At 40.2% G+C, this 20,237-nt stretch overlaps 3 protein-coding genes across 6 annotated transcripts; all 3 read right to left on the bottom strand.

Moving 5' to 3' along the window:
* Window positions 1-230: 230 nt before the first annotated feature.
* pdcd10b (programmed cell death 10b) lies at window positions 231-6,403 on the bottom strand. Its single transcript, XM_042106977.1, has 8 exons — window positions 6,252-6,403; window positions 5,286-5,467; window positions 5,035-5,088; window positions 4,811-4,928; window positions 4,120-4,246; window positions 3,695-3,773; window positions 882-964; window positions 231-748 (listed from the first exon to the last, which is right to left on the bottom strand). Exons 2-8 carry the CDS (start codon window positions 5,373-5,375, stop codon window positions 667-669), a joined length of 633 nt encoding a protein of 210 aa, XP_041962911.1. The 5' UTR covers window positions 5,376-5,467; window positions 6,252-6,403; the 3' UTR covers window positions 231-666.
* Window positions 6,404-7,069: 666 nt separating this feature from the next.
* On the bottom strand, window positions 7,070-16,088 carry golim4b (golgi integral membrane protein 4b). Of its 4 annotated transcripts, none has more exons than XM_042107763.1 (14): window positions 15,561-16,088; window positions 14,682-14,756; window positions 14,418-14,467; window positions 14,081-14,134; window positions 13,837-13,987; window positions 13,047-13,129; window positions 12,522-12,605; window positions 11,168-11,338; window positions 8,658-8,973; window positions 8,490-8,551; window positions 8,067-8,231; window positions 7,622-7,687; window positions 7,439-7,531; window positions 7,070-7,228 (listed from the first exon to the last, which is right to left on the bottom strand). In XM_042107763.1, the coding sequence occupies exons 1-14, from the start codon at window positions 15,745-15,747 to the stop codon at window positions 7,100-7,102; spliced, it is 1,686 nt and encodes a 561-aa protein (XP_041963697.1). In that variant the 5' UTR covers window positions 15,748-16,088; the 3' UTR covers window positions 7,070-7,099. The 4 variants fall into 4 exon arrangements, with proteins under 4 accessions (XP_041963697.1, XP_041963705.1, XP_041963725.1 ...); XM_042107771.1 differs by having other exon boundaries at window positions 7,439-7,528; XM_042107791.1 differs by having other exon boundaries at window positions 13,053-13,129.
* A 1,063-nt stretch (window positions 16,089-17,151) lies between these two features.
* ptx3b (pentraxin 3, long b) lies at window positions 17,152-19,749 on the bottom strand. The gene is made up of 3 exons (XM_042102518.1): window positions 19,499-19,749; window positions 18,402-18,968; window positions 17,152-18,236 (listed from the first exon to the last, which is right to left on the bottom strand). Exons 1-3 carry the CDS (start codon window positions 19,635-19,637, stop codon window positions 17,620-17,622), a joined length of 1,323 nt encoding a protein of 440 aa, XP_041958452.1. The 5' UTR covers window positions 19,638-19,749; the 3' UTR covers window positions 17,152-17,619.
* Between the last annotated feature and the right edge of the window lie 488 nt (window positions 19,750-20,237).

The raw sequence follows: 20,237 nt of genomic DNA, 5'->3' as shown, positions 1-20,237 counted from the left end.
CATAATAGCCATATAGTCCGCAGTTGTGCTGAGTCATAGAGGGTTCTTATCCCAGGGCCAAAAGGACATGGTAAAGAAGAACGGCATTTCACAGGAAATCTAAGTGGCACTAATGTGCAAGAGGCGCAGGGTGCGCATCAGTGGCCAGCACCTGCAGAGATTCACTGCTTTGCAGACTAGGGATGAAAACACACTGTCAGAATAAATAATAATAAAACACACTAGATGGACAAGGTTAAAAATTTCAACATTTGGAAACTATTTATTGAACATTTGCAACCAAGCTTATGTTAAATACATTACTCCTACCTCTTACTCTTCCTCAAGTCAGAACTTCAGACAGAATACCAATATTTACACTTTGTATAAGGAATGTTGCATGACACATTTAAGGCGCAAAGTCTTTTGGCTTTCATTTGATTGGAATGATAGTAAAAGGTAGTGAAGCTGTTTCAGTGGTGAACTTATGATTAGGAAGCTAAAAGTAAATTAATATATATTTTAAATTGTCTTTAATGCCTCACCTCAAATCTTTCTTTTGAGGTTAGGTTTATAAATTATACTTTGAAACAAAAACAAACAAAACAAAGAAAAAAAGAAAAAAATGTATTTTACATATAGGTGCCCATATCCCACATAAATGTCACACCTCTAGGCTCTGGCCACCTAGGCAACAGTTTTGAAGGTCTGAAGTATCAAGTTAGTTTGGTGGATGAGCCTGTTGGCACTGATAAAGACGTTTATTGCCCTGCAAAGAGAAGGAAAAGGACAAGAAAATAGACATGGTCACTTGCTACTTCAGTGTATGGGAGAACTAGTGAATTACAACAATTTTAACAGGGACATGCAGTGACAAAAAAACAAAACAAAAAAACACTCACTTTCCATCTTTGAAGTATGTTTTCAGGGTGTCACTGAAGCTTTTGGAGTACTTCACAAACTCCTTCTTTTGGTGTTCAAGTGCCTGTAGAAGCAAAGCAAAACAAACCATAGGTAGAGGTTTAAAGTGAACACACTTGTTACTATACCACAGCTTTTATCAGTGTAGACCAGAGCAACGCTTTGTTGCACTACAACAGTGGTTCTCAACCTTTTTTCAGTGATGTACCCCCTAACCAGCGCACAAGAATTACCGCTACGCTTCAATGATTGACAGGTGATGCGGGTGGCATGTGACAGGTTGGGTCGAACCATCCTGGTATGGGGGGGACTCTGGGTTGTTAGGATAATGAAATTGAATAGCCTACTGAAATATAAAATTCATTTTATGAACTTATATTTTCCTGAAATATTTATTAAATAATTGTAATAAGTATTTTTGCCATGGATTCTACTTTTTAAATATATGTATATTTTATTTTTTTCATGTATTAGTACTAGCATTGATTTTATTTGGATTTTTAAAGAATTCAAATATAAAAAGTGTATTATAAAAATGATTATATTTTGACATGTATCTCATCACAGCAAGCTCATAGCTCTACATGCATTCCATGTGTGTGTAGGACAGATTGTCCTGAATCTGGCAATATCATTGCCATGGTGGAGGGATTCTCTGGGGCTGAGCAATTTACAGACATATGTGGTGTGCGCCTTACAGAAATAAATGCCATTTTTTTATTTAGTGATTAAAAATGACCTTTCTGCGCTCCATATCTGTGACAGAACTGATCTGACCTGACTTGACCTGAGTTTACGTGTTAGCCTGTGTGTGCCTATGGTGTCTGCACCTATGATTCTCTACAACTTTTTACTGCATTGCCATGAACAAAGTAAAGGCAAAAAAGGTGTTTCTTTGTCGAACAAATTGGGATGCAATGTGAGCCTTGAATTGGATGCCATGCTGGAATTTGCTAGGATCTCAAAACCGGATTATGAACATTCTTGCCATAGAGAAACACACAATAGCGTTGGATTATAAACATGCTTTTCCACAAAAACAGACAAAAACGTGAGGTAAGTCGAGCTATATGAAGTTATTATTTTGCTGTCACTTCGTCTGTTTTATAACCCAGAAGGATGTACTTGGTATCAAATGATAGCTCTGTGTCTCCTCTTTCATCTGACATGCGTGGCATATCTATGCGATCACAGGTCCGCGAGTAATTCAAAGGAGAGTAATGGGTGTGCAGCGTTGGTTTTTGTACATGACATTACTTTGCAGTCACTTCGTCTGTTTTCATAAGCCAGAAGGATCGCCATACTTGGTAGCAATGGATAGCCCTGTGTCTCCTCTTACATCTGATATGCTTGCCATATCTATGCGTCCACGGGTTCGCGAGTAATTCAAACGAGAGTAATGGGTGCGCAGGTAAACGCAGAGAAGTATAGACTGTAAATATGATGCAATTTGATGATTTTTTTTTATTTACATACTTTAACGTACAGACAAGTGTTGTCTCGTTGGAAAGCCCCACTTCTGCTCTGTCATGGAATAACGGTTTCATCTCGCTGCAATGTACAGTTGCGGATCAATGTAACAGAGAAGAAAGGGTGTATTTTTTGACACACTTTGCGTCAATCGGGTTCTACGGGTTAAAATCTCACGTACCCCCTGGAGTGCCTTCACGTACCCCCATTTGAGAACCACTGCACTACAACATAGTTAAAGGAGTCTAATCACTTCTGCAATACTCTATATTCACCGAGATTTTCAATTTTTTTGAAGTCAAAACAGCCTTTTTCACAAATCTATTTCCCACATTAATACCCCTTAGAATGACAACAAGAGAGGTTCTGCAGTTGTGCCTTTGAATATTAGATTTGCTCTCTGATTGGCTAATAGCCAAACAGCAGTCAGATTTCAGTAAATACTACTTTTGCTTAAAATCCCTAATAATTTTCTTGAAAACCAAGCTATGAAAAGGATGGGTTTTCATGAATGTTAGCTCTTCCATATTTGTTCCAACTCCAATCAGTCAAGAAAGTTTACTCTCACAATGTTGGATACTAAATTTGAAATATTTCAGCTTACTTGTGGTTTGCAGACTGGTAATAGACAAAACTCTTTCGACTAAAACAACTTTAATAAAAACCTGAATTTTCCAGAGATTTACTGAGGACTAACGTTATGCCACTCTTTTTGGATGCTCAGAATGTTCTCTTCCTCTTTCTCCCTGACATCTCTGGTGGTTGTTTGCACATACGGATTACTGATTATAATGCTGAAAAACTAGGCAGCCACCCCCATCTTTTAAATCATAGCATCCCCATATGATACATTAAACTGTCTTGTGCCAAAAACAGCTAGGAAAAACAGTTTTTTCCATGGCAACACCTATAAAGGAACAACACTCTTCCATTCAGCTGTATTTGATACAGTGCCTCCTGAGGTAAAACATGTCGAGGCTAGCTAATATCTGACCAACACAGGAGGATAGGCGTTTTTGACATTACACCCAAACAGTTATTTCTTCACATTCTGTTGGTATTTATAGGTAATTCTAGAATTTAAACTAAAAATCTCTCACACACATCATTTAAATAACAGACTTATCTCCCAGGTGGTTATAGTCGTCTTAGCACAACAAATATTTTGGGAAATGCTTTCTAGGATTCAAATCTGACAAACCAAGAAGATGTTATGGGAGATTGGAGTGCGTGTGTGAGTGTGAGTGTGTGTGTGTGTGTGTGTGTGTGTGTGTGTGTGTGTGTGTGTGTGTGTGTGTGTGTGTGTGTGTGTTACTAAACCTACCCGACGGTTCTGATACTGATATTTCTTAAACACGTTATTCACTGTATCCAGCAGCTCCTTTATAGCACTTGCTATATCTCTGTGGAAGTGTGGAGAGAAGGATAGCAAGTCAGTTCAGGAGTAGTAAATAGATTTTTTAGATTTGTTTTTTAGACAATGAACATTAGAAGTAGCCTAGCCTAACATGTAAGGTAGGAACAGTTCATGGCAAATACAAATGTCTACACATGTCTAATAACAGCTCCAGTGAAGGTCTATTTGAGTCATATTTTTCCATTATCATTGGGGTGCAATGAGTGGGTAATGGCACACAAAGGCAGCAGATGTACAGATGTTTAACAACAGCCCTGGAGAGGACAGTTTCATAACACTATGAGATTAGGGAGAGAAAAATCTGATGAAGCAGAACATAAATCTGAACTCACTTTATGGTCTGCAGGAAACGCACTCGATCGTTGATCTCGTCTGGGATCTTGCTAAGGATCTGTTTCAGCGCCCTTGCCTTCTCGTTCAGGTCCTTGAACTCCTGCTCCTGCCTTTCAATCATATATTCTGTATAAAGTCCAGAATTAAAAAGGTCATCATAGTTAATGGTGTGATCTGAACAATATACAGTACACACACAGAGTCCAGAGACCAGATGGAAATGTTCATTGGGGAGATGGGGAATAGTACATTTTCTGCCATCACTCTGAAATTTGTAGGCTAAAAAGAGAAGCATGGCTCATATCATCATGGCATGTCTGAAAGCCAAGATTTTACAACTGAAAACGGTGACTGTGCCCGTTTTTTCATAAATGAACTCCTACACAACACAGTTAATTACAATTTCCTCAGTATTTTAGGGGCAAACTTTTCTATAATTAAAAAAAGTCTAGCATTAGCAGGATGTGTGATGTATTTTTACCATAGCAGACATCCCTGCATTTATTATCTTTACTCTCTAATTAGGCAATCCTCATTTCCAAAAATACACCATACAAGTTAATCTGAACATCATGAATTAATTATACTGGAGCAGAAAATAGAGTTGCTGCCATTTTACACACGTTTACTGAAAATGAGAAAAAAATTAACAGAATAAAAAAAATAATCAAAGCTCAACATTCTTCCCACCTTCCACATCATCTGCAGCCATGCGAAGCAAAGACTCTGTAAAGTTGATTTCCACATTTTTCTTCTCTAAGATCTTCATTATGATGTCCTGAGTGAGTCCTGGGTTCTCTTTTTCTGCCTACACAAGGGGACAGCCATAAACATAACAGACCAAAGACAATACACTGCCCTCCCACTGTTGTTCTTCTAATGGAACTGTGAATTTGAAGTCTGTTCATTCATACCTTAATGAATGCTGCCCTCAGTGTCTGTGCTGCTGACAAATTTATCCTCTCCAACTGCACATCAAAAAAGTCCAGAAGAGAGTGTCACAGTGTCAACAGTAAAACATTGGAACAGAATGCCAAATGGTTTCTATACTAAACAGTCACATCAGGAGATTCTTAAATAAGCTATTGCTTTTATCTCACACTCCTTAATGTTACAACAGTATATGTTACAGCTTACAAACTGCTATGCAATCACAAATCATTACCTCATTGAAAACTGGGTACATGACTGCATATAATGTCATGGAGACCATTGAGTTCGTCTCAGCTTCATTCTTCATCTCTTCCATTGTCATCCTCAATGGAGGGCCTACTCCTTGTGAAAATGAGCAAGGAAGGTAGGCCACTACTTTCTAACAGCAGCCTTGTCCTAGGGCCGTAGAGCACCCTGTAAACAAGATGTGGGGCATCTGTTATCTCCAACGTCTGACAGTTCAGGCTCGGTAAGGCTAATTCATCTTTCTCCCCAGTAAGTACACAGAAACAGCTTTAACTCAAATATCGCCCCTTTAATCTCCCTGAATCCATTAATAGGGGTATACTCAGTCTCGCAACTGACCCTAACACAGTGGCTTTACTGTTTCAATGCATTCGTGTTACTATTGAGGTAGCTGCTAACACCACTTTCTAACTCAGTGATCGACAGCTGAACCGAACCATCGTCAACTTTGCATACCACAACCCTTTCATCCATTATGAACTTTCCTGTTGAGGACAAGCACGTAACAGTTCTATCATCAGCTTGACTTGAAGCAGTAACACAACACTCCCACATAAGACACATTGTGATAACTAACTGTTTTGCTGACTAACCGGAGGCAAAGTAAACATGACGTAAATTGATGCACCATTTCCGCAATTAGCTAGCTTTAACGCTTGTTAATCGTGTTGCCAGCCTAGTAATACTGTGAATAATAACTGGACAGCCATGACATGACTACATTTAAAACGGCAAATACACACCATATTAACGTTAACATAAGTACACAAAAGGATTCGCCTTCATCGGTTTGTAAGTCCGTACGACAGTTAGCCAGCTAGCTAACTGACTCATTAGAGGCCAATAAGCTTGGCTAACTTTAGCGGGTTTGCCATTTGTAAGGTGCATGTTTTGTCGAGATTTTTTAGAAGCAGCAGCCAAAAATGTCTCTACCAATACGATGAAATGTTACCTTTGTCCAGTTCTTTATAATCTATACAACAACGTAAACAATTGAATCGAAATAATGGCTTCCTTTTTGTTGATCAGTGTTTTCTTTTCGAGTTGAAAACGGAAGACGGGTGCCTTCTTCGTGCACATTGATTTTTAAGAATCAATGTTGGAATGTGCACTGCTGCCACCAAGAGGTACGGCAGTTCTACCAAATAAAGTCTATTACTAAGGCTAGTTATGTATGGTAGTGTATAATACTTCTACGACGTTCTGTTATACCTCTAACATCCTTTCCCCTGATAGTGACTATGTGTAGTAGGTTACTTCTACAATATGTCCCAAAATATTACAATAGTATTTTGTCCCCAAAATGTTATAAGATTCCTATATTTTCCGTAACCCCAACATAACATAATTTAAATACTTCACTGTCTGTATTAAATTAGATTCCTTTCTTTAGATTTCAAAAGGCAACTTTTAGCCTACCTTTATTATGCAGGTTAGAGTAGCCTAATATTTGCAGCAAGAGTCAACCTGTTTCACTCTGATGAAGGTCATTTCTAAAAACATTCTATAGGTTTGTGTGCTCCAGCTCTTCCTTAGGGAATTGGGTCCATTGAGTGCTGCTGATTTGTGTGATTTATTGGCCATTTCCATGGCCATCAACCACAGATGTAAGAGCACTCTGCTCTAAAATCTTCCAACCTCCCATTTCTTTCAAGTTTGTTGTCATAGGTATAGTGATCCTCTACCCCCTTTGGAGACAGCCTTAACAATACTTTTAGAATGCCACAAACAGAAGAAAAAACAGGCAGCTGAGACCACAAAGACGATTAATACTTTTCTTAAAAATAACTTTATTCATTTTTACATCTCTGCTCTTCTGTTTGTGTGGATTTCCTTGTGGCCTTCATCTTCTTCAACAATTTCCACATCTTCTTTGTATTCTTCTTTATGATCTCTGTCTTGATCTTGGATGTCTTCATTCCATGGCCCCTGAAAAAATTGAGACACTTCTGGTCAAGGATTCACTAAGACAATTATCTGGGTTCAGACAGAGAACATCTTCTATCAAATAAATCAAGTTTCAAATAAACAATCTTAGAGTCAATGAGTTAATCCCTGATATTTTAAGTTGTGTTTCTTCTAGAAAAGTAAATGAACAAGACAATGAGATAACCAAAAATGTTCTTCAGAGTAACTAACCTGCTCAGCATTCTCCTCACTGTATGGGTCTTCTTCATTTCCCCCTTCCTTCCCTTTCTCCTGGATATCCTCCACCATATCATCCCCAGCCTGCTGGCAACAAGTGCATGACTGTCATGTGCTCTGCAATCTACTGAAGAGGTGGTTCTAAACACCAAACGTTCAACAAAGACTATCATTTACCTCTTCCTCAGCCTCTTCGTATTGGTCATCCAGATTGTCTTCCTGCTGGTCTGGACTTCCTGCCATCTGCATAAAAACAAAATCAATAAAAATGCAAACACCATCATTGACATTATGCACTGAATATTTGCTCAGCAATATGTGTGCCCTGGTATGTTCTTCTTCATCTCTAACTATTGATTCAATTAACCTAATAAGGTGGTGCATTGTTATGCTGTTTATTTCAGTCCTTCAAATTATTTCATAGTAGCTTAAGATATCCTCTCATCTATCGGGGAGCTTTCTGAGGCATTATCCAGTCTGAGGTAGGCTATCTGCCAATCCTCCTTAGTGCTGCCTTGAGGTGCAGCCAAGCACAGTATCACATAATAATCTGCCTGCATTCCGCGGGCTGAGGGGGTCATGCCCTCCACTCTCAGCGGGGCCCCTTCCTGTTCCCTCTCACCACTAGCTGCTCCTCCTGGGCCACGCGCTCCTGGCTGCCGGTTGGTCGGCGGGCTGCAGGTTCTGCCCGGACCAGCTCGTCCTGCTGCTGCTGCTGCACCTCAAACTCATCCTCTCCCTGGTTGTTGGGGTCCTCTGCTGGATTCAGCACATCATCATTCAGGTCCTGTGTTTTTGATCGGGGATACACAGCATACATGTTCAAAGCCATACAACAAAACTTGCCTCTCTGTTACTGTTATTGTCAGTTAAGTGTTTTCATTGCTCAAATTTGTTCATAAATGAAGACAAATAATAAAGGGAATAAAGGGATGGTGAATCACCTTTTTCTGTTTCCTCTACTGTGCAGACAACAGACAACATTATGTTTTACAAAGAAACAGACAGTCTCATGAAAGTCTTATAAAACGTCAAATGTCCTCACCTTGGCAGGTATGCGAATGTCCTCAACCTCACCTCTGTCCTTATGACGTGTATGCAAGTCCTCTAAAAATAAATAAATAAAACAGGATTTTTAGACTTGCAGTCCACGTATTCCAACTGAGCAAAAAAAAACATCCTTTCACTTTCTCACAAAAAAAGTCTTCCTCACCAAGGACGATGTCTGGGTTTAAGATCTCTGGCTGCCTCTTCTGTCTGTTTAGCCCATCTTTCCTCTCGTGTTCCTCATGAGAGGACAGGAGCTTCTTGCCAGGATCGCCGTCCAACACACCGTGGTGCTCTAGGCGACTACGCCAGCGCTGAAAGCTTGTCTTCTCTCGGCCCTCTCCCTTCTCATCCTTTGCCTCCTCTTTGACAGAGTCCTGTTTCGGCATCACTGTCTGTTTTTTATCGTTCTCAACATCCACCACATCTGGTAATATGTGATGAGAGATTTCAGGCTCCACCTTTTCCTTATTACTGGCCACCTGACAATGAGAAATAAATTCACATCTTGCTATTTAGTGTAGCTATACACTATACTAACAACACGTACGGCAGCTTAGAGATATTACAGAATTTTACCAGAATTATCATGGATTTTTTTTATTCTTGTTTAATGGCTTGTTTAATGTATTTAACCACAAATAAAATTCCTAAAGCCAGCACAGATCCTATAAAACATTTTAATAATAAAGATTCAAACTGAGACCCCACTGAATTTGAGCATTATTTTAACAATGGTGGGTCATTTAGGCGAGGTGAGGTCAGGGATGGTATTTATGATACATTTATTATTTCAAATACAAAATTTTATACAATTTTATTTGTATTTTGTCATTTGCATTGTATTGGATTGAAGACAATGGCTTCGTATTATATATCAACATACTTTATAGGTGTGTATTTCTGTAGTTTAAAAATATTGCCAAATATTTTTGGTAAAACTTTCGGTGATGTGATATTTTTGGAAAAGTGCAAAACAATGAATGTAGCCTCTGACAGGTGCTGACTTAATAATAGTAATTTGCCCACACTTCTGATAAGAATATTGAGATTCAGGAAGATGACCCAGTGCAAGATAAGTAATGTGTAGGTTGCTCACACACATTACACCCCCTCTCTCACATCAACCTTAAGTTTCTAATTGAAAATTTTAAGCGTCAGAAAACTTGAAGCATCATTTTCTTGACAACTTTAACCATCAGTTTCTTGAGAACTTCAAGCATCTGTTTCTTGAGAACTTTAACCATGTTTCTTGAATCAGCGGAATACATGGAATACATTATGTGGTTCCCCTGCAACATTGCTCAAAAAGTTGCCTCATGTATCATGCATTGACAATGTCAGACTTCATTCTCTGTATTATATGTCTATGTGAGTGAGTTTGAAGGCATTATTTTAAGGTAATAGAACTGCATCTGGGTTGCTTTAAGCCCACATTCTGTGGCTCTCAGTAGGTTCGGTGGTTAGTTTATAGCACTTGACAAGTTCAGTTATAACTTGAGTCTTGACTCTTTACATCTCTGATACAGTAGGCTATGAGTAACAGGCAGGTCAGCATCTGATAGCAGAATTATGGCATGTCTCGTACTGTAGGCAGAGAAAGCTGTTGCTCTCAAACACTCCCCACTTTATCAACAGTCAGTGTAGTGATGAAGAAATAGATTAAATAGACATATGGAAGGTTTACAAGGTGGCAATGGCTCAGGAGGTAGAGGAGTCGTCCAGCAACTGGAAGGTTCCCGGTTCGAGCCCAGCTCCTGACCCTGTCGAAGTGTCCTTGAGCAAGACACTTAACCCCAAAGCTCCCGATGAGCAGGTGGGTGCCTTGCATGGCAGCCTCTGCCATCTGTGTGTGTGTGAATAGGTGAAAGTGAGCCAGAAGTCGATGAAACTATACAAATGCAGTCCATTTACCAAGGTGATTTCATGTCCCCTTTAAACAGTAACATGTTCCCAGTGCGTTGAGTAAATTTGTCTTGATAAGACTCCTTAAAATAAGTAAAAATCTTTCAAGAGAGTGCTAGGTCTCTTCATACTAAAAACAATACCCTATATCTTTTATATAAGCACAGTCAGCAGTCATAGAAAAAAAGTTTCTATGAATCAAGCTATGAATGATCTATAAACAAACTCCTTTATAAAAAACAGAATATGAGGGAAAAACCATAGACTGTATAAAATAGACCACAGACCCAAACAGACAGAATATACAGCTAGAGTACCTGGAGTATCAGTGCATCTAGCCTTTTTAGTGATTAACTTTGTAAGGTTTGATTCAGATTCGTCAAGATATTGCACACTGAATTCCATGAGGACCCTATGTGACCTTGACCCTTCACCCACTGACCAAGAGTACCTAGTTAAAAAGTTCTGAATACTGAATGCACAGTAGAGACAAATCATTTTTCCATTTCAGTGTGGTATTTGCTAAAAATGTCTTTGAATTAAAAGAAATCGTATGTTGTGTTAAAAAAAACAAATGTAGCCAATAGTCACACTAAAGCATCGTTGAAAAGGCACCTATCCCAATTATGTTTTCCTTAGGTCGTCAGGAAATGTCATGCTTTAGTCGGCATTTTGTCAAAAAATGCAGTTAAGCTACAAGACTACAAACTGTAGCATCAGAAATAACAGGTCAGGGCTGGTTGGTCAGTTTATGGAGCTGTTGTGTCATACCGGAGTGAGGGCCTGTGTGGTGGTGTGCCCTGGCTGTGTGTGCGGGCTGGGTTTCATCTCAGGGGCTCCCAGGCCATGGATGTGAGGTGGATCTGCCCCGTAGCTGTGAAGCACAGCTTGGGTAGTGCTGGGAGACTGCACTTTGAAACGCTGCAGCTCCACCACCTGGAGCTAGACAAAAACAAAAAGCTGCATGAATTTGAAACACGTGAGTCACCCAGAAAACAACATGCAAAACCCACCCCCAAGGCAACTGATGAGGCTGACTTGAGATAGTCACACACATACATGCAGATTCATGAAATGTTAAATGATGAATTGCATGACTAATAGGTCATCATAATAATGTCCTGCTTTCTTAGCAATAAGCAGATGTAACGGTTCTCTACCTGCTGCTTTGAAGAATGGGAATATAATTGACATATATTGTCATTTATATTTGTACAAATCATAACCGTACAAATTGATACTGACTTATATAAAATATTCTATATTTTTGTGGTGGATCAAAGACATGGGAAATGGAGTGAGCAATACTATTTACTTTAGTTGATTGCACCTTAACTGCACTAATGACACTAATAGCCTAACATTTTGTGTTTAGAAGCTGACCAGATAATGAAATAATGTATGCTGATGGAACATAAGACACAATGAAAAACAAACAAAACAACATCAGAGGCAGCCATAGCTTGTTTGTTGCTGCTGTGGTGTATGCTGTGGGTTTACTCTGTTCTAAACAGCATGCAATCAGCCATTTCACTTCAGTCCATCTGCTGTGTCAATTGTGCCACTGATGGTTAATGATCAGTCATCACATGCACTCTAGCACATTGCAATCTTTAACACAGACAGCAGAACCTCCCTGTCTACAAAAGGAAGGGGGGACCTTTCTATGTACAAGGGTATTGATTGAATGCTATTAGGTGGTCTTGATTTGAAAACCTACCAAGCCATGGGTTTCCTATAGTACCAACTGAGCCCCATCTCAGATCTGTCTCGTCAAAATCTTCGCTTCTAATAAATGACAAAGGAATACAAATACACAAAGCTGCAAAGGAAAAATTAGCAGGCGGTAACCGTGATTGAAGAGGCACTGGTGTATCACATTTCTAGACTTCTAACAGACAAGACTCAGGTTTAGTAAGGAGACAGATTGTAAGATTAGCATTCCTCATTTTAAAGTCTATGCAAAAACAACAGTTCAGCATGGTTGCAGAACTGTATTCAGTGTTATGCTGTTTGAAGAAGACATGCAGTAACAGACAGAATCAATGAAGCACTGCAGCTCTCATTCCTCAATCATACAAACATGCCTCATCAGATCCCATTTCTTTCTAGGGCACCCCATCACCTTTGCAACAGCAAGAGCACTCTTGTGATCCTCTACAGTTAGTTTAAGTTGATCATTTGCCGTCCTTAAGTCCTTGTGCTGCTGCTGCAATAAAAAAAAAACATACACATATTAAAATATTGCACCCTGAATATAGAAATATTCATGAATATATTAAATATGAATGTTTTTCAGATATTAATAGTTTGACCAGACCTAACTGTTGTATTAATTTGTTCATACAGTGATTTGTCCTGGCATCATTTTGTGTAAGCAATAAACACCTTGTGAGGGTAACTGCTGCAACACTACAATTTCCCTTTAGGAATGAATGATTGAAAGCTGTCTATTTGTCTGTCTACAATAGGATACAAATTGAAAATGCCATTTATAATTCAGAGGGTCACTGCAGTCAACAACACTTTCATCAAGTCCTATTCCACATGCTTTAAAAATACATTTGACTAAAGTTATGAAGATGGCAGTTAGATTTCAAATGAAAATATGATTGAACATTCTCAGGCAGGGCTGTCATATGTGTCTGACCCGCACATCCAACAGCTGAGTGCGAATGTCTTGATGCGCTTTCCTCAGCTGACGGTTCTCCTCCTTTAGGTTATATACATTCTCTGAAATTAATGAAACAAGACACACAACACATCGGATTGAGTGATGATGTTGATATGAATGTTTTGATTCATATCAATTTGATTCAATGATTCATAGTACAATAAGGTGGGAATAACTTCATGGGATGATCCCCTTCGCATTCCGCTTGCTCTTATAGGATTTACCATATACATTTTCCTAAATCCATCCAAAGCCAATATTGACAAAACTATCCAAACAGTGTCTCGCCCCTATGTGGATATGAGTCTGGGAATACAATTCACGCAAATATCCACATAAAATATGAATGCATCTTGGCAGAAACACATAATGCACTCCCTTGTGTATTTGTGTTTCTTTGTATTTGCCACTATAAGCAAACAAGTGTAGTTGGGCAAACAGCAAGGGCAACATAACGTTAGCTCACAATACAAGCAATATGACAGTCCAACCCCCAGTGTTCAGGGCATCAACTATAAGCACACATAAAAAGGGCACCACTTGATATAGAAAATTCAGTTTAAAAAACATTACCATATTTATATGAGCTGTGTGTAATTTTGTAAGTGTAATTAAATGGTGTCTAATTTAATATTAATAAATGCAATAATCATTGTTAGAGGGCTTAACCATTCATATATGGTTACCATAAATCATATACTATCTGATATACTACCGTAATTACAATACTATCGCTGAGAGACATGGCTCAGGGAACACTAGTCACCTTTGAGTCTGGAGATTTCCATCTCTTTGGTCCTTTGGAGATGGTCAATCTGCTCTCTGTGTTCATCCAAGACTCGCTCGTGGTTCTCCCCTTGGTTCTGATGTTGCTCCTGCAGCTCATAGTACTGTTTCTTCAAGTCTTCATGTTGGCTCTAAAGTATATGGGAGATGACTTGGTCAATGTATGGCCAGACTCCGTTTCAGAGTCTTTCATCACAATTGTACATGGAGAGTGGGTGAAATACCTTTAGTATTTGATGCTGGCCCTGTAATGCATTAAAGCGATTGTTTGACTCCTGCTATTTCATTATAAAGAATAGACAAAAACAGCATTAAATTCTTTACAACATACCCTGAATTTATATCATAAATTCTTATCCTCACATATCCAACCCACTGAAACATCCGGCAAAAGCCGGAATAAACAAAACATGAAAAACTAAGCCGTTTACAGTATATCAGGTACACATATTTTACAAGAGAAAAGATATCCGCACACTGTCTTACATGCTCCCAGTGCAGTTTAATCGGTACAATGTTTTGACCGCCCAGGTCTTCATCAGGTACACATATTTTACAAACCTTTTCTTTGGTCAGTAACTGTTCCGACTCAAGTTTATATGCAAGGTGATCTGTGATTGTTGAAAATAAGAACAAAGGATTGTTAGGGAATAACCAAACAACAATTTTTAAAAAAAATACAGTATATGGCTTGGTCACGAAATTTGCAAATACAACCATAACCATTACATAACCTTAACCATAACTATAACCACATAAATGGCCAAAATGAGAACTCCAGAATAACATTGGAGAGTCGATGTTGTGATCTGGTTTGGATTGTACCATCTTTGGCCTTCTTGTGTTCCATTCTCTCCTTCTGTAATGATTTCTCCAGCCTGGACCTATGCTCATAGACCACTGACAGAAAGGAGGATCAGAGATGCTCAGAATAAGAGACAGAACAGATAAAATTCCAAATTTACTGCAGTTTAATTAGTGCAACTACAATCCATTGCACTGAACAACAAATGGCAATACACTATGTGCAAGTGGACTAAATGCTTATGTTATTTCTTTTAAAGTGTGAGGGCATTTTTCTCACCATGCAAAATATAGGCCCTACTTGCTAAAAAATAAATGCATTTTTGCCTTAGGAGTACCGTAATAGGAAATATCATCCAAGATGTAACAGGCCTACTGCCAAACAGAGATCATCTTCACTCTATCAATCTGAACATTATGATAAAAAAAAATCTTAACCCATGGGAGAAGAGAATGAGATGAGTGTTGAGTTTGAGAGAGAGAGAGAGAGAGAGAGAGAGAGAGAGACCATGTGTGTCAATATGTACACCGCACAAACAGCAGAAATACCACAATATGGTGATATCTCCTGTGCCTTTGTAGCTGCTAGTGTGGAAAACATATAGGCCCAACTTTTTCATCCATGTGCCAAAAACACATGGATGAAAAACCTACGCTATGAATTATGTAAAAAAAAACTCTGAACTATGAAAAACAACATAACACCTAATTCTGTTGTTTTCGCCAGTCTTTGTGTTTCCTAAATCCAATATCATGCAATGATTCCACACATCCTTTGAGTCTACAACAGGTAGGCCTATGCAATGCAACTTCCACCATACATGACACGAACAACTTGTCAGTTCCATCCAGGTGTGACGTAATGCCTTCTGTACGATACAGGCTATTGTTTAGCTTTACCTTGAAGTTGGGCCGACAGTGAATCCTGGTGTTGCTGATACTTCAGGGCCATCGCCTCCGTCTTTTTTAACTGCTTGTGCATCTCGTAAGATATCATGAATGCATACATACTTCCACAGATGACAGTAATAAGTAAAAAAGATTGAAATATTTTCCTCTGTCTCCTGGAACATACTCCTTTCCCCATTCTCACTTGAGTGTCTTCTGTCTCGCTTGGGTCGTCGAAGTCAGACACGATAGAGAGTGCGTCTTATTGTTCATCTGTTTTCTTTTTTTTTTACTATAGTAAATGCATAGTTTTCGCAAGTTTGTGTAAAATTGCTCAAGTCTACTACTGTTTTGCGTCGACTTTGTCTAAGGCTCTAGGCTACTCATTTTTCAGAATAGTTGTCGACTGTAAAAACAAAGCCCATCCCTCCGTAATCTCTTGGTAGTTTGGAGCCAAGGAAAAGAGGCACACAAATTCCACTGTTCACAATTTCTAATAGGCTACGTGTCACAGGACTGTGAAGAAGTTTTGAGTGGAAAGGTTCCTCTTCAGGAAGTCCCTCCTTCCGTATAGCTCAGCCGTACAGTTCTGTTGAGGCATCTAAATCGTGTTTGATTTAATTGCATGACTTAGGCCTATCTTTAAGACAAACACAAACGTTGTGAATATAGCGCATCACATTGCATATGCAGCATCCAATAATGGAATAGCCTACTGTTATGTCAGTGCATGCATTTGTACAATGTATACAAATGCATGCACTCATTCGATTTTTCCCTAGTTCATTTTAATTATGTTTTCCTTTCACGTCTCTTTAGCATTATACACAATAATACATTAGGCTCAAGATGATGAGTTTTTGACTTTAATAGCCTACCCAACATCACATCACAGAGACCATGGCCTTGCAGTCATATGAATGAGTTCCTCTAAGGGGCACCAAAACCATTCAAATGTGAGTTCCAGTAGAGCTAAGAAGTGACTGCAACCTCTGTCTTACCTAAATGTTTGTCAAGTAATCATACTCTATGCAACCATTGTTTCAAAACACATTATCATGTCCAATAGACGTCCAACAGACTGATGATTATTCATAACTGGGCACTGTGTTTGTGTGTGACATTTTTAAAGGCAGCGGATCATTGGCAAACCCCGTCTCCACCTTGAACACAACTGGAAAACTCTCTTCATTGCAATAAACATTTCATGATACACATGTGGGCGTAATTTCAAAAGTGCCGTCAATATGGGCTGGGCATATGACTGGCAACGGCTTTCTTTTCACTGGCCTTGTGGTCAGACTGACAACATAATTCCCAGTATAGCAAACAGTTCTATAATGGGCCAGCCAACTATAAATGGCACATTAACAACAGAGAAAGAAAAAAAAAAGTATCTGTTTTTGATTAGCACTGAACAATGTAAACAGTGTTAATTGTGAGGTATGTCTTCGAGACTAGACCGACTCCACCTTGTATCATTAAAATGTAGGCAAAGATGGAAAAATAAACATATCATTGGTTTATTTGAAATTACATTTCAGAGCCATTCTATGTTTCACTGGCCTTTATTTTAAAAGACAATTATTTACAGGTACATTGATTTTCTTTTTCGTTCATTTTCATAGTACACTAAAACTAACATCAAGGAAGTCTTTCTGTTTGCTCATTAGGCTATATGCTCCTTTGCATTTTCAAATTTAGGACCCTTTTAAGGACCACAGAATTGAATCGCAATCCATTTTGTATAATGCACATCAGTATCATAGAGTTGAGGGGAATCCAAATCTTGTGGAGACTGGAATAACGGTCTAAATCATAAGCATACATTTTGAGTTACTTTGAAAGGCTGATGAAAATATGTTGGTGAATTTATCTAGTAAATAATACATTGGCAAGTCCACCGTTACCCAGGTTATAACTTAAGGTCTTGTGAGGACCATTATCTGGGTTATAAAGGGATTTTAAATGGGTAATTCTTAATTTCCTTTTCTATTGCAATAAATATGAACCCTCAAAGGAGATCTGTCCACCAAAGTCCTTTTCCCCGGATATGTCCATGGAAAGACAGTCAGTTGATGTATTGAACACTGCCATGCAGTGTCATCTCCGAGACGCCCCAGCCAATCACATTTCCACGGCCATCACATGAGCCATCTGGCCTTGCCCCCTGTGAGATTCTTTCTGCAGGTAGGACACGGTCCCAAGCATTCACCCCCGTCATCTTGCCTGTGAAGGCCAGCATCGGGTCAATCTCTCTCTCCAGGCCGGGACCTCCCCGCTCCTGCCCCAGCACCACTGTGCCATCCCCAGGCAAGACATGCTCCTCTGCCACCCCAGAGGAGCGGGCAACCTGCTGCCCGTTGACCCACAGGGAAGCCAGGCCCTGGCTGGAACTCCACGCGCCACAGCAGTGCCACCACTGACCTGAGTCTGCCTCGCTCTGGGCCCCCACCAGCTGAGACTCCCCGCCGACAGTGAAGTGCACCGATCGGCCCGACAGGAAAAGCTGGAGCTCCTGAGGGTTCTGTCTGGTGCCGTAGGAGAAGAGCACAGTCTTGTTGAGGGACTCTGTCACTTTGGCCCAGAGACAGACTGTGAAGGAGCGCAAGGACATCGGTGTGTTGGGCCTCACTGTGGCAAAGGCCTGTTGAGAGCGCATGGGGAAAAACATGGCCATCTCACAGCCTGAGAAGCCCAAGAGAAACCCAGACAAAACAAAAGACGATAAATAAACAAATAAAAATATCAGCAACCATAATAATGAAAGCAATTATGTATCTTCATAGTACTACTATTGTGATAGTATAATATTGTAAATTAACTCTATTAGAAACATAATTTCGCACTAACCTGAGGGTATGTAACGAGAGGCAAATGACCTTTGGAAGACTACTAACTGTGCCTGCACTCTCTGTAGGTCTGAGGCTATGGCCAGGAGAGTCCTCTCCATCTTGGTTCCATCTGCAGATGTCGCATCCTGCTCCTTGGGATGTGTTGGCAGAGTCTTCATGGGCACCTGTCCCAGAGTCCCCCTGTGCCCGTGCCTGCTCTCCAGCTTCGCCAGGCAGGTAGCCTGAGCCCTCTGCACGTCTTGCAGCAGGTGGCGCGTGGCGTTGTGCTGCGTCTGGCACTTCTCCTCCGCCTCCCGGAGCTGCCGCTGGCTGCGCTCAAAGCCTCGGCTCACCTGCTCGCCTAGCCCCGCGCAGGTGCCCTCCAGGGCGTTGGCGCAGGCCCCGCTGTTGTCCGCCGACAGGCGCCTCATCTCGTCCCTCAGGGACCGGAGCTTTACTCGGACCATGTCGTCCACGTGCTGCAGGAGCATGTTTTGTCGCATGTGAGAGTCCTCCAGCATGATGAAGAGCTTGTCCCACCTGCTCAGGTCCCGGGTAGCACAGGGTGCTGCCGTGGGGGTCACCGCTGAGGGAGTAAGGGACAGAGGGGAATCTTTCGGCTAAATAGTAGAGGCTTGGCTATAACTTTGTAGAGTGGGATTTTTATACACAAAATAACGCAAGATGCACACATGGAGTTTATGCTCTGGTTTAATCACAAAACATAAATGCTGTTGCAAATAATGGACTATAGAATATTGTCAGAACTGATCATAAAACGTTTGTGCTTCTCTTAGAGGTGTACCATATGTCCAACATTATTCAAAATGAACACAGACAACCCGTACCCATTATTAACAAATTTAAACAATACTTAAAGCTCATGATCATAATTCCATTTATTTTATTTAGACAAAGCTTACTGTAGAATTGCTTATAATGGTGAAGCCATAATGAGCTGTCAAGTTGTTTTATGGACTCATAAAAAGCCAGTTGTTCGCATTCAAATTTAGGTCTTCTTTTAAAGTACACCGTCTACTATTTTAGACTTCCACATTCACAGAACAATGTTTACATGTTCATTCTCAAAACAGAATAATAAATGTCTAGCCTTACCTTCTGAGGGGTCATCTTCTGAAATGTCATTGTAGTAGGAGTCTGCATAACTCACATCGATGTCCTCTCCATTCCTAAGCTCTACGCCACACAGCATGCAAGAGATGCAAACGGCCACTAATCCCCATGACAGACGCATGCTTGTTATTCTGTCAGATCAGCCTGAGGTGTGCAAGAGGAGTCAGTGCAGCAGCAGACTCTACTGCCCTCTCCCCCCCCACCTCGCCTTGGATTCCAAAAATCCTCCTTTGTTATCACTGGGCAGCCGGCTAGCCAGAGTCCCCTGATGTGAAGTATGCACTGGCCAGCGAGCTGACTGAGCTAACACGAGGCTGGCACTCTCTTTTAAGGCTGGCTCACGCGGGGCCCACGGATGTGAAATATACGGGGCAGTCCGTGGGAGATGCTCAAATATCACACAGCCTCTCCTGGTGGTTGGGCAAGACATGTTCGAGGGGTGTGTGGAGGCAGACAGAGCATGCAAGAAGGCAGGGAAGGTTTCATTTGCTATGGGAAGTCTGGCAGAAGTTATCCCAAAGGATTAAGGTTTAACTGAGAACAGAAGCTTTGCACATGCGCCTTTAATGAAAAATGTTTTGAGGAATTCTGACACTCAGATAAACTAAGAGGTTGTTTGAGCTTGTCAGATTATGTGGACAGGTTTCCATCATGCCAAATTAGACCCTCAATGAAAATATATACAACAGTATAGCATCACTCATAAGAAGAATGAAGCACT

The sequence above is a fragment of the Alosa sapidissima genome, chromosome 1 (genome assembly GCF_018492685.1).
Source record: "Alosa sapidissima isolate fAloSap1 chromosome 1, fAloSap1.pri, whole genome shotgun sequence".
Lineage (NCBI taxonomy): Eukaryota > Metazoa > Chordata > Actinopteri > Clupeiformes > Clupeidae > Alosa > Alosa sapidissima.
The sequence above is the reverse complement of the archived record's forward strand: the minus strand, read 5'-3'. Positions and strand labels throughout refer to the sequence as shown.

Excerpts from the sequence above, each read along its gene's own strand:
- ptx3b (XM_042102518.1), bottom strand. The coding sequence starts at position 19,637 with ATGCGTCTGTCATGGGGATTAGTGGCCGTTTGCATCTCTTGCATGCTG. Across the intron at positions 18,969-19,498 it reads AGAAGATGACCCCTCAGAAG|CGGTGACCCCCACGGCAGCA; the intron begins GTAAGGCTAGAC and ends TTACTCCCTCAG. Across the intron at positions 18,237-18,401 it reads CTCTCGTTACATACCCTCAG|GCTGTGAGATGGCCATGTTT; the intron begins GTTAGTGCGAAA and ends TGGGCTTCTCAG.
- golim4b (XM_042107763.1), bottom strand. The coding sequence starts at position 15,747 with ATGGGGAAAGGAGTATGTTCCAGGAGACAGAGGAAAATATTTCAATCT. Across the intron at positions 8,552-8,657 it reads AAACCCAGACATCGTCCTTG|AGGACTTGCATACACGTCAT; the intron begins GTGAGGAAGACT and ends ATTTATTTTTAG. Across the intron at positions 7,229-7,438 it reads GTGAGGAGAATGCTGAGCAG|GGGCCATGGAATGAAGACAT; the intron begins GTTAGTTACTCT and ends CAATTTTTTCAG.
- pdcd10b (XM_042106977.1), bottom strand. The coding sequence starts at position 5,375 with ATGACAATGGAAGAGATGAAGAATGAAGCTGAGACGAACTCAATGGTC. Across the intron at positions 4,929-5,034 it reads TGAGGGCAGCATTCATTAAG|GCAGAAAAAGAGAACCCAGG; the intron begins GTATGAATGAAC and ends CCCCTTGTGTAG. Across the intron at positions 4,247-4,810 it reads GGCTGCAGATGATGTGGAAG|AATATATGATTGAAAGGCAG; the intron begins GTGGGAAGAATG and ends GACTTTATACAG.